The following is a 13592-nucleotide window of genomic DNA, read 5'->3' as shown; positions in this document are numbered from 1 at the left end:
AAGGAAAGAGTTGCGGACGGGTCGGGCCGGGGCAAGAGCCGGCGTTGCGGAGGGGCCGGGCGGGGAGGAGCGGAGCTGCGCTGCCGGGGCCGGGGTGCCCCTGTCCTCCGGCGGGTCCGAGCACCGGGAGCCACCGGGGGCGGTGGCGAGGGCGGGCGGAGGGAGCGGGGAGGGAGCGCGGGGCCCTGCCCACCCGCCCGGCTCCGGCACCGGCTCCAGCGGCTGAAGTTGCCGAAGTTGGGGTGACTGCCATGTCCCTCGCCCCGCGGGAGCCCTGACGGGCGCTGCCCGTCCCGAGGCCGCCTGGCTTTGTTGGGTTTTTGTTGATTTATTTGCTTTTCGTTACTGCTTTTCTGCCCTCTCGCCGCGGTGGATGGCCCGCGGTGGGCGCCGCTGGCCGCGCCGCCCCAGCCCGGGGAGGATGGTGGCGGCGGTGCTGGCCGGGCTGTCCCTGCTCAGCCTCCTCACCTGCGGCTACCTGGCCTGGGGCAGCCGCCGGGGAGGTGCCGGGGAGGCGCCGGGGAACCTGCTGGGAGAGGAGCCCGAGGCCGGCGCCCCCCGCTCTCAGCCGCACATCATCTTCATCCTGGCCGACGATCAGGGGTTCAGGGACGTGGGGTACCACGGGTCTGAGATCCGGACGCCCACGCTGGACAAGCTGGCTGCCGAAGGGGTCAAGCTGGAGAACTACTATGTCCAGCCCATGTGTACACCATCCAGAAGCCAATTGATCACTGGAAAGTAAGTTTGCTGCTACTTCATCATTCACTCCTCCAGCCTAAACGCCGTCCCTGTTGGAAAGAGCACGGGTGAGCCTGGCAGGTTCATGTCTGGGTTATCCTGTGGGCAGAAGGTGCCTCTCTGGTTCCCTTAAAACCCTTGAATGGAATGGACTTTTGATAGGTTTGAAACAGTGAAATAAAGCTGTCACCCAGGGGGGCAGGAGGGTTCAGCACTGCGAGCTACCCCGCGGAGTGCTGGAGCACATTGGTGCTTACAGCATCGCTGACAGACGTGCTGGTTGTCAAGTAACGTTGCTATTGCTGGGAGCGAGCAGCTCTGCTTTGCTCTGTGATTTCCAGGGGACTCAGGGGAGGAGGAAATGCCAGCCTTTCGTTTTCTCCTCTGTGCTCATTGCAGTTGGGTCACGGGTCTCGCTGGCAGTGTCTTGATGTGGGTTCTCTCCAAGGGTTATCCTGCATTTATGAGGCGGTGTCCCAGTGTGATGGGTACAGGGAGTTCAACTTGATGTGGGTTCTCTCCAAGGGTTATCCTGCATTTATGAGGCGGTGTCCCAGTGATGGGCACAGGGAGTTCAGGCTCTCTCAGCACCCTCCTAGCTGCAGCATTGCTCTTGTCACTTTGCAGACAGTTGCAAACTTTACTAAAGCCACTAAAATAGGTGGCTCTTCTGACTGGTGTAAGCACTGGGTGGGTGTCATGTGCTTTGCCTTAAAGTTGTATTATACTGTGGTCTGCTAACAAAATAATTACCCAACCTCAGGGCCTTCTTACATCAGAAGGTTAATGAGGATTAAGGGGGGGAGTTTATGCATTGGAACTGTAGGAACAATTTCTAAATCTCCAAGTGTGGACACATTTACTCTGGAACAAAACTTCCTTGTCTCTGTTTGGCTTAACTCCCTTTGACAGGAACAGGGAACTCCTAAAAGAGCAAAACAAAATGAGAGGGAAAAAAGTTTATTTTCTCCTTTCCCGAAGTATAAACAGGAACAAGGCCATGTTAATGCTGCTGGTAAAAGAAACACATGTTAAATAAAACAAGCAACTGGCCTGGTGTCTCGCATCTCCATGTGGTAGAGCCGGAGATAATTCCCAGTCTCGGTCTATTTCCCAGACTTGCTGGACCAGGAAGATTTGCATGGAGAGCTGACACGTTATCTAGAGCAGGAATTCCACACAGGTCTTTGTTTTGGTTTTATTTTTACTTCTTTGTGCAGACTATGTCTCAGAAGTGATTTGGAGACACCTCCTCACTCACTGACCAGAGCAGAGTTGCCCTGCGGCAGCTAAAGCAGCAGCTTCCAAGGGAAACGTGTGCCAGGGCGGCGTTCAGTGCATCCCGCTTGTCTTTAGAGGCACGCAGCGCTTGGAGGCCAGGAGCTCCACCAGCAGCACGTAGCCAGCCAGCTTTCTGAGGATGAGGCTTTGGGAAGCAGTGCTTTACAAAGGCAATGTCATGCTGCACAGGAATGACTCATGCAGCAGCTGCAGGAGTGGGATCGCCGGGTTCCAGTGGAACCAGGGTGCTGCTCTGGCTCTTGGAGGCTGCAGAGATTGTCTAAACATGAGAAAAATACAAGCTAAGAATAACTGTAACTCAGTTGAACTATTTCAATCCTTCTTTAAGTACAGTAAAAGGTGGGCATGTTCTGAGGAACCCTGCTCTTTTCATGGGCTTGCCAGGCAGAAATGGTTCTGCAAATCTGCTTTCTTTGGTTTTGGAAACTTTTATAGGAAAAAAGAAATTTGCTTATGCTGTGTCTTTATTTTCTTAGTCTGCTGGTCTGAAGCCCTTAGAGCAATTTTTAAAATGTTGTTCTACTTCAGGGAAAAAGGAGCTGTAGAGAGAGAGCTATTTCTCATGAGTGAGAAATCAGGGAGGGATTGGTGAGGGGTTAATAGGCTGGGCAGAGTACTCACAGGCATGTTCAGAGAATACTGTTTCCATTCTTGCTGAAGATAAATGCTTTGATGACTGCTTTTAATGGCCAACACACTTCTAATTCTAATCCAGGACAAATGCTGTTATTTCTTGAGTTCTTAAATGTGTTAGTTCCAGGTTAAAGACCTGCTCATCTTCTGTAGGATCACCTGGAATGCTCCATGCCTCCCAGTACACATCCAGTGCTTAACATAGTGCCAAAGAATAGTTTAGGTTGGAAGGAACATTTAAAGGGTAACCTAGTCCAGGTCCCTGCCATGGGCATGGACACCTTGAACTAGAACATGTTCCCAGCATAACCTATTGGATCAGTCAAATCCAGAGGGACTTGTGTAAATCAGAGTCATGACTGACTCAGGTTGCCAACTGGAAGTTAAATTTTGGAGAAGACTTTGAACAGCCCAAGTTCTTCACAGGTCTCCAGGCAGCCCCTCCATGGCCTGTGTTAGTAGAGACCCTACTTTTGGTGGCTGTCCTGTGTGTGAGCAAGTACAAGGACGGAGGCTGGAGATGACGTGTTAGAAGGAAGAGGCAGAATTATTTTTTCCCCCTGTGCTGTACCACAGTGTGGCAACTGGTGAGCTGGTCATCCTGACCTCTTCTGAGTCCTATCTGCTTCCTCACACCCTGTGTGTGAGCCTTTGGCTGCTTTCATTCCTTGCTTTCCCACAGTATTGTCATTTTCCCCGTTCACTCCATCCAAAACCATTGCTTTTAGGCCACTAGTAGGGCTGGTTTCCACAGCTTTTTATTTTGGGCTTTACTTCTGGGTGTGTGTGGGGGCTTGCAGCTGAGCTGAGCCTCAGGAATGGAGAAGAAAGGCGTGAGCCAGTGGGCTGAGGGCCAGTGGGATGTGCTGGGGCTGTGCAGGGAGGTGAGGGAGCAGCTCTGCTCAGCTGGGATGGCAGCAGGGACCTGGGTGACAGGGTGTGCTCTGCCCTGGGCAGCTCTGGGACACTGCTCGGCCTCTCCCACGTCCTGCAGCTGGACTAAACCTGTGCTTGTCATTGGGCTTGGGTGTTGAGTGACACAAATTGTCTCCAGATGAATTGTTTTGTGTGATACAGTATTTTTTTTTTGTGGTTGTTTCCTTCTTGAAAGTAGCAGGCGTGCCTCAAAACCTAAATAATTTGAGCAGAATGGGAACCTGGCTGAAAGCCTGTGAGCTTACAGGAGCATGTCTTGGGGTAGCTGCCCCAGTTCATTATGCCATGCAGTGGTATTTGCTGGAACAATATCTAATTTAGCAAAGGAATCTGACAATTAATACTGACTGATAAGGAGGAATATAGACATAATGGGCTGTAAATGCTTTTGGCTTTATTTAGATACCTGCTGCCTCCTCTAGGCTCCTGGGTTTTGACCATGGGACTTGTAGCCTGGGGACCATGATTTGCACTGGAATTCATCTGGGCCACAGGAAGATTCCTCATCCATTCAGGAGCAGGAATCTCTCTTTGTAGAATCTGATGCACAGCTGGGGTTACAGATCAGTGGGAACTGAACTCATTTTCTGAGTCATGGAAGCCCTGCACTAATCTCAGGAATGAGCTTTGCACTGTGGATGGAATGCAGAGATGGAAGATGTTGGGAAATGCTGAAAGTCTGGGGAAATAAATCCTTTTCTTTCCCCTAGGAAAAAATGGAATATTGAGAATTTGCTCATCCAAAGCAGACAGAAATAGATTGTACAATCAGTAAGCATAATCTGAGTGTTATTGTAATATAAGTAATTATATCTCTTACCTAATTCAGAAATGTCACACATTTATAAACATATATATAACTATATGTGTTAGGCATATGGCTCTAGGCATCCCTGTGTAGTGATACCTAGTTCAGCATTAAAAATGACAATGTTTGAGCAAAGTAAGACTTACTTTGGTAAACAGGAGTGGGCTAAGTCCTTTGAGTTGAAAGCAGTGTAGCTGGCTTCAAGCAAACAGAAATCCTTTACTCTGAGGGTGCGAATTCTTGGTCAGCCTCCTCTCTCCCTGCTCCTGGGTGCATCCTGGCCCAGGCTGCAGCTCCAGCAGGGTGCTGCTCTGAGAAGGAGCCAGTACAGCAGTGTGTCACTGGGAAGTTACCTGCCGTGCTCTGAGCTGCAGTCAGGGGTCTGGGGCCTTGACAGGATACTGGGAAGCATATCTAACACTCCATTAGGTACATTCCCTGTGCTGTAGTTAACAAAATGAGGGCTGCAGAATATCAGCTTAAGTACCAAGAGGTGACCTGATACTTTATCTGCCCTGGAGTAAAGGGACTTGGCAGTCAGTGCTCCCGAGTTTAATTCTGATCAGTGTTTCCATTAAGAACAGAGATGATGAAATAAAATGTTCTGATTAAATGTGCTGGTGAGATAGGAGGGCCTGCCAGCATTAAGGGACTGTGGTGATACTGAAAATCATCCTGACAAATTAGAGACATAATCTGAAATAAAGCAAAATTAAAGCCAGCAGTGATAAATAGAAGATGCTCTGCTGAATTCCTGAAGCAGAAAGAAATTTAACAGGCTGAGGATGGTGATCAGCTCCTTAGACAGTATTCCTTTAGAAAAGTAGCTGGAATTACAATGCATGATGCACTGGGTGTGAGGTCAACAATGTCATGCTCTTACAAAAAAGGCGAACATCACATGAGTTTGAGAATGTGGGGCCTGGTAGGTCTGTGAAGAGCCCTTCTTCTCCATGGCTGGAGCACTTTTGCCCAAACTTGGGCATCATTCTCCAACAGCAACGTCTGTATCATTGGAGAGTGTCCAGAGAAGGGTGATCAGTATCTCAGGGAGATAACTCAGGGGGAAGGATCAGATGAAACAAAGCTGTTTAGTCTAAAGAAGAGAAAAATGGGAAGGGACGTGGTAGGCCTCTGGTGTTTTAAGAGCTGTGCATAGAAAGGGCATCGTGTGTGTTCAGTGTCATGCTGGGTGGTACAAGAAGTGAGGCGCTTTCTGCAGCAGGAAAACTTCAGGTCAGATCAGAGGGAGAACCTGCAACACAGAGACTGTGAAACCCTGGAGTAGGTGGCTTTGGGAAATTGCTGGGTTTCTGCACTGGCAGTCATTATGAAGGATATGTCAGCAATGACATAACGTAGTTGAGTCTGTCTTGGGGAAAAGGGTTGGATTGGATGGTGTCTCTTCCAGCTTGGATTCATCTGTGCCTCATTTGAAGGACAGATTAATACAGAAGGCCTTCTGAGGCATGTTGTGAATAAAACACTACTAAATGCCAGAAACTATTTCAGCGTTCACTCTGGGAGAAAATACTGTGTGAAAGTTTAATTTCAGTTTTCTCCTAGAAATTCCTGTTTTCATCCTCGTTTTCTCTGGAAATTTTCAAGATTTTTCCCCCTAGGCCTCATAACTCTTGGAGTATGTCATTGTTTATTTCTGCTGACTTCTTTCAGGACCATTTGTGGGATGGCTGCCAAAGATGTTGAGGTATCTTTTTCCATGTTCTTATGTCTTTCACTTAGCATGACATTGTCCATACATACATATGAATCACACACAGAGAACAAGTAAATAATTAAATGCAAGGACTTATTTTTCTTTATTTTCTTCTGCCTCTGTTTGCTCTCCTCTGTTCTATGGAAAATTAGATCCAGGTACTGAGCTGCTCTGGAGTATTAAGCTACAAGAGGTCTGTCCATATCACTGTAATTACTAATGGACTGCACAAAGGAGCATGTGGAGAACAGGGCTGGAAGGGAAACTACATGCAAGCAATTGAGATAAAAAGTAGCACATGCAGGAAGTAGCAAAGTGTAGGACAGGTTGTGATAACTTTCTCTTGCATCACTTTCTGGCAGCCTCTAAGAATATTGTTTGATAGTCAAAGTCTGTTACGTGGAACAAACAGCATTGCCTGACATCTGTAACTATGTAGTGGAAATTGATTTTTGTTTTTCATTTTCCAATTTACGTGCTTTTCCAAAGTACAGTAAACTAAAGAAATATAGTTGGAAATAAATTTAGAAAATCTGTGATTGTAAATTATCAGTACTCCAAAGAGCTTGTTGTAGGCTTTTATCCTGTGGTTTGCTTTTGTTGGGTGTTCCAACTGTAAAAGAGAAATTATATTCCATGGAAAAGTTAGGCTTAAAGCAATTAAGGAATTTTAGCATTGTTCCTGATACATACTTTGTAATTGATGACACATAGAGCTGCCTGTGACAAGAAGCTGAATGGTGGCAGTGGACTCCTGTGCAGTTCTGCCTTTTCACTGTTACTCTTCCTTCATGAGACCCTTTAAGTGAATCAAGATGGGAACCTGAGATGGGTTTCTGAAGATAAAACTGGAAATGAAAAGATGGGGTCTGCTTGCCTGTCCAAGGATTTAGACCAACTGAAATGGGACAAATTAAATTAATACTTTCACTGAAACACTTTACGTTTCGTAGAAAGATTTTCCAGATTAGTGAGCTGAAGGTCAGAAAAAGGGAAAAATCTGTCCACATTCTTTCTGTCTCTGTGATACTTGTGTGGGTGATGATACCACATCCAGGATTTTGTCTTCACAATTGTGTGTATTTTAGTTCAGGGTCTGAATTTTTATTGCACTTCGGGTTTAAAGTCAATCTTTGATATTTCCTATTCCCCTCATATTTTTTGCTTGGCTTTGTATTGATTCACAGTCAGTTTTTCTGTGCTGAGTTTGCTCCATTCTGGAATGTTCCAGAATGAAGGAAGTAATTCACCAGCCATTTTTTAATTAATATAAATAGTGCAAGGCAAGGAAGATTGGGCCTGTGTGAGTGATCTTCTGTAGGATGTGTTCACTTTCTCTGTATCAGTATGCATTTCATCAAAGCTGCCCAATTTATTAGTTTTCTCACTTAAAAGCCAGCAGACCAGGCTGCTGACCTCAGCTTCTCTCTGTACGTGTAAATTGGGAGGCTGGAATGCAATAGCAAGAGTTCAGAGAAAACCCAAGACAATCCTAATGGGTAACAAATGCAAAGGATTAGTACAAAAGGTGTTTTAAGCATTGACTAAAATAGCTCTGTGGCCTGTGATGAAATTGCAGAATTTTAAACGGGGAACTTTGTTGTATGTGCTGGCTTATAATAAGAAAGCAGTTAAATGTGTTTCGTCATCCTGGTTCAACAGCAGTTGTAATACGTTAATTGGTGGTGTCAGCTATCACCTGCTTATTAATTCAGGCTCTTATCAGCACATTATCAAGCTCGAGGTTGGAGGGACAGAATGTTGCTGCAGCTGGAAAACAAATCTGGGATAATTAAGCACATTTTAATCTGCTTCAAACACAAAATTATCTTCTGAAATGCATCTCTGCAGATATTAGATAACAAGCATTGAAGTAGACATTATTAATATCATAAGTATGTTGTGGCCCCAGAGCCTTTATTTTCAGCCTTGGGGCAGAAATCTCACATGGAAACCAAACCTAGTCCTTATTTTTCTTACTCTTAAACGCGTGGTTAATGAGGGTGTTTGTGCCATGGCAGCTTTGTCACTGTCATGGCACTCTGATTGTAAGTGCAGGATTCAAACGAAATTACTTTGGCTTTTCATTTCATTTTTTTTTCTTTTTTAATTGAAATATTAATTCAGCTTTTTGGGATACATTTTAATTCCAGTGCATCCCCTTATCAGATTATTAGCTGTTTTCTAGCCAAATCTCTTGTGTCCATTTTCTGATTCAGTCTACTTTTATCTCCATTTATGAGTTTTAAAGCATTCCTTCCCTGAAAGAGAATTTTCTCCCATTATGAGATAACATTATGTAATTTTTCTTAGCATTTATAGAACACAAGTGGGTACCAAGGTACTGCTTTAGAGGCGATCTCTGTGATAATAAGCTCTCATGAGAAATGAGTTCCCTTCTGTTTTGAAGAGGCAGAAAATTACAAATTTGAAGAAACACTATAATTTGAGGAAAATGGGAAGCTGAAGGGAAAGGAAAAAATTAGTCTCAGGATAGGGGGAAGCAGTATAGTATCTTTAGACTAAATATACTCTAATAGACCCACTGTTGCCTCACAAATTGTACCTCTTTGAATGTAATAAACTTTGTCAAAACAACATTTACCATTACATTTCATATACTCCATTTTAGCTGCCGTGAATCACAGTTGATAAAGTCCCAGAAAACTGGGTTTGAGGGGGCCTCTGGAGGTTGCTGAATCAGGTCTCCTGCCAACTTACATCACACAGCAGGGACACGCTGACTTTATAAACTCTCCTTTATTGTTTGTTTCCTCCTGGAAATAAAAAAATATTGCCAAGTATTCAAGAAATTGGAATCTTGACTGTTGGGGAGTTCCCTAACTTAACCATGCTGTCAATTTTAGTAAAGAAAACTGTTTTGTCAACTTTTTAATTTTTTTTTTCTTTTAAAGGGCCAACTGATGTAATAAGGGACTTTGTTAATGACCACAGCATAATGGCAGCTCCTTCCTTAATTTTTCCATATTCCCATTTTCAAGAGCCTTCAGAGAAAGTTAGTTCAGCCTGTTTGCTGATTTTTTTTTAAGAGCAGATTTTTTTTTTTTTTACTATTGTACATTCTTGACTACCATAATTCCACATTAATTCTGATTTGTGGTCTGTTTAATTCTTAATTCCTAAATTATTTTATTGTTCTGATTTGTGACAATAAAATTCTTGGTGGAGGGGAGGAAGGAACAACTTATTTGTCTGTTCTTTCTCCCCCTGTAGAAGTACTCTAGGCAAAAAATGAAGTATTTGCTGCTTGGTTTATGGCCCTCTCCTTTCTTATCAGCTTCTCTTTTCATGTTTCCTGCTAAGTGTGACCTGGAAGTGCTCTGGGGTTTAATAGCCTGAATTTCAGCTGTTAGCTCCTACAGTGCCTTGTCTTTACCAGTAAACTGATTTAATGGGATTTTTTATATATGTATATATATATAGATGTAGCTTTTCCTGGCATATCCCTAAAGTGCTTTTGAATCTGAAAAACTTTAACATCAAGATGATTCTTACTGTTCAGTGTGCATCCTCCGTATATCTGAGTCATGCCTGCTCGCTTTGGTAACAAAAACATTTACTTTGTTACCATTAAGCATGGTGAGTCATGGTAATGCAAAGTGAAATTTGTGGGCTACTTTGCTTTTCTTTATGAACAAGATGCAGCCTGAGATATCTAAAAAGAAAAAAAAAACAACAAAAAAAAAAAAAACCAAAAAACCAAGAGTGGAGCATTTCTGTATTAAATGATTTCATGTCATAGTTGGGTTTTGGGAGTACTTGGGGGACATTTCTGCTCCTTAATAATTTATTGATTTGCATAATAAATGTATTTGGGGTCAGAAGCAGGAGGAACAACTCAAGCAGTGAGTCAGACAACCAGGATTTTACTTCCTGCCCTTGTGATTGTTCACTCAGGCTCATGTGTTTGGAAACCCTTCCTGTGGGATGAGGGTGCTCATCACCCAAGGGGAAAGTGGGGAGCTCCAGTTAGCCTGGAGAAAGCTGTTGCCTGGTTTGTGTTTCTCTGGTAATGTAGGTGTGTGTTTTAGAAAATGAGACTATTTATTAGCTTGACCCCCTAGCCAGTTCCTTCTGCAGCTTCCCATCCTTCTAAGGGAAAACCACAGGAAATTATTGTATCTGCAGTATTACTGGTGCTCTGTGCGACCCTCCCCTCCTCTCCTTCAGGATGCCTCCCTGACCTTTTTGCACACTCAGAAACACCTTTTTGTCCCCAGAAAACACTCAAGCCTTTCAGGTCATTCCAGAATTAGTTTGAAGCATTTGCAGCCTCCCAAACCACTTCCAGGCTTTCCTGGATCCCAGCCCACCAGGATGTCCTTTCAGAGTCTTCTCTCTGCTTCCAAGGCCAATCAGTTTGGCTGCCAGACTTAAATCCATTCTCTTCATTTTCCCCATTATCCTTTCTCTGGCACCAAGCAGAGGAAGAGCCAAACCAAGTCTTCTCCACAGGAATGAATTGTCTCACCCTGTCCTTTAGTTCTCTAATTCTTCAGGTATTTTTTGGATGAAGAGCAGATTGATGTGTCTTTCAGATACAATCAGAATTTATGTTCCTGTTAATCAGTTACTGGCATGTGTAAAGATTTGTATGCATAAAGAAATAATATTTATACTTTCCCTATCAGTATTTTAAAGCTGGATTAAATATAGCTGATCACTGTTATAAATACACTTCAAGGGGTATAAAAGGTAATACTCCCTGCACAGTGCTGAAATTATTTTGAAACACTTAAAAAGCCTGTTGTCAAAGGAGATTTTCTAATAAATGCTTGATTTTGTATCATGTAGCTTTTCATCAGCATTGTATTTTAAAACTGGAAGAGAAAAGGTGATACTATCAGAGAGGAGAAGGAACTTTACCAAGGTTGTGCTGCTCCCAGGTAGAAATCTTTGGGAAAGAAAACAAACCTAAGGCACTTGGAAAGAGTTCAGGGATTTCTAATTAGATATGACATGATATGATATGATATGATAAGTGATGTGATATGATATATGGGCAAGATTAATCACCTTTTACGTTCACCTTTCTGTATTCAACCTAAACCACGCTTCCCTGATTTACTCCAAGGCCTGGAATTTAGCTCTCTGCTACTGCCAGCCTCCTGAGCAGTGCAGGGAAATGTGCTGCACTGGGCTTTGCAGGTGCTCTGGGAACAAGGAGTTTCCAGGAAAGCAGATCTTCCCTGTCCACCCACAGTGTCCTTGGCTCTGCGGTGGCCCGGCTGCTGCGGGAGGAGCTGTGCTTTGGGTACAAATTCACCACGTGCTGCTGCAGAGCTGGTGTTTCTCAGCACTTCTTGCCCTGCACAGCCTGTGGGATGTGTCAGAGAGAATCCCAGCTGGGCTCACTGCATGGTGCTCTTGGGGTAGTTCCCTTTATGGCTCCTGAGCTGACTGCCTTGCTGCTGGACAGTTCAGGAGGGAGAGAACAAACTGGCATCTGTGGCTTTGAGTCCACAGAAAATTCAAGAAAAAAAAAGTTTTAAAAAATCCTAGTAAATTACCATGTCTGCCCTTCTTCAAGAAATCATTAAAAAATGCTATTTAAATGTGTGGGAACAACTTGTTCCTAAAAAACTTTCAACAGAGATTTCCACACTTTCCCCAGGCAGTCTTAGCTGTAATTTGGGTTATATAACTTTTAAACTGTCTAACTTCCATCTTTCCTCCTGTAGTGTAAGCCTCTGATCTTTTGGCAGTTTTCAGGTGAAGAACTTACTTTGCTACAAAAGGTGATAAATCTGTACATCTGAGTCTATTATCACATCTCTGCTCTTCCCTTCTCTAGCCTGAGTAAATTCAATTCTTTCCATCGTTCCACACAGACCTTGGTTTATATACCTTTGATGGCTCCTAATGTACTCCTCTGGCCTTTTTATATCTGGGCCTATTTTTTATTGAAAAGTGTCATCAGGAACAGGACACAATGTTCCAGTAAAAGTTTGACCAGTCCAGCCTTGCTATCTTGTTCTCAATCCCAAAGTTACTAAAATATTTTCACAGTTAAGTAATTGGAAGGCAGCACATCAACTCTTTTACTGGCATGAATTTACCTCAGCAGAAAATCTGGGCGAAGCGTCTGTTGATCAGAGAGCGTTTGAGGCTTTTCCGCTGCTGATGGGTAGGGAATGTCACAAGAACAACAGATCTTGTACTATTTTTACGAGTTCAGCTGTGATCTGCCAGTTAAGCCAGGCTGATCATCCTTATGGGCTCTTTCCTTTGAGCACTCCCACGTTCTGTGCGGCGCAGGGCGAGGTGCGCTCAATCCGCACCATCCCATGGCAGCCTAACAGCCAGGTGGGAGCTCTGTCCCCTTTCTCAGTGCTTGGGTACGAAGCAAATGCATTTTCTTTCCCTCTAACAGATGTAGGGAACCTGTGTTTTATTACCTTACTTAAAACAGAATGTCATGTTTTCCCTGACCCCTCGTGTAGGTCCCGATAAGACAAAGCTTTTTTCCACAGCACCAGGTGGCTGCTGACTCACCCTCAGGCTGGGTTAGCAGCAAGCCCCAGATCTTCTTTCCTGCAAGAAACTTAAGTTACTGCCATTGATTATTTGACCCCAAAAGCACTGCTTTGTAGTTATTGTAAGTGAATTGCCTCCTGTTCAGTTCAGGTTATTCCTCTAATTTAATTTCCTTTTGAATTTCAGCTCTTCAGCAGGCAGTGCAGCAGTTTGATGAGTGCAAATTTACTGTCTGAACAGGTTGTGGAATTTAATCTGTATAAATTTCACCTTAAACATATATTCATAACCCCTATGAAAATAATCACTCAAAATGTAATTAACCCAATTGCCTTTTCGAATTCCTCATAGATGTACTTTAGGAATGAAAAAGCCTGCAGCTTAAATATATTTATTCCAAATTTTTCATTTTACAACTTGAATTTGCCAAATTAGTTTTCAGGGTTAGTTAAATAAATCATATGGGCATATCATAAAGTGGATTTTGGTTTTGGGAATAAACCACGCTTGCTCTTATTTGTGCATAAGAGAGTTTTTTCCTTGCCAAAAATCCATGGATTATGATGAAAAAGGGAGGAAAAATAATTCCTTGCCAGAGTAAAAGATAAAAGATATATCTGTATACCTATCTATAGATATATGTGTGTGTGTGTGTGTATATATATATATATATATTGCCAGTTTCTCTTTATAAACTGGCATTACTGGAGAGGGCAAGGTCTGTTGCTCACATATTATTCTATGGAAAGTAAATGTGCTGTCTCACTTGAACTGAGTTTCTGGCAACCAGTGTGCATGGCCAGGGTATTTGGCTTTGCAAAAACACAGCAGAAGTGTACAAAGAAAACCCCCACCCTTGTCTAGCCTAATTCCCTTGGCTTGCACAAGGGAAATTTTGAATTTAGCAAATGGAACAAGTGTGCTCCCAGCCTGATCTGTTTGGGAGCAGTTGATAAA

At 43.6% G+C, this 13592-nt stretch overlaps 1 protein-coding gene across 1 annotated transcript in view; it reads left to right on the top strand.

Annotated features, from left to right (window-relative positions):
* Positions 1 to 207: 207 nt before the first annotated feature.
* ARSJ (arylsulfatase family member J) overlaps positions 208 to 13592 on the top strand; it is a 32732-nt gene continuing 19347 nt past the window's right edge. Inside the window, exon 1 of the mRNA XM_041459383.1 lies at positions 208 to 741. Within this exon, the coding sequence (XP_041315317.1) occupies positions 374 to 741 (368 nt within the window). The 5' untranslated portion in view covers positions 208 to 373. The remainder of the gene's footprint in view (positions 742 to 13592) is intronic.

Source organism: Pyrgilauda ruficollis, unplaced genomic scaffold, assembly GCF_017590135.1.
Source record: "Pyrgilauda ruficollis isolate IOZ18807 unplaced genomic scaffold, ASM1759013v1 scaffold134, whole genome shotgun sequence".
NCBI lineage: Eukaryota > Metazoa > Chordata > Aves > Passeriformes > Passeridae > Pyrgilauda > Pyrgilauda ruficollis.
This window is presented reverse-complemented; position numbering and strand designations above follow the sequence as displayed.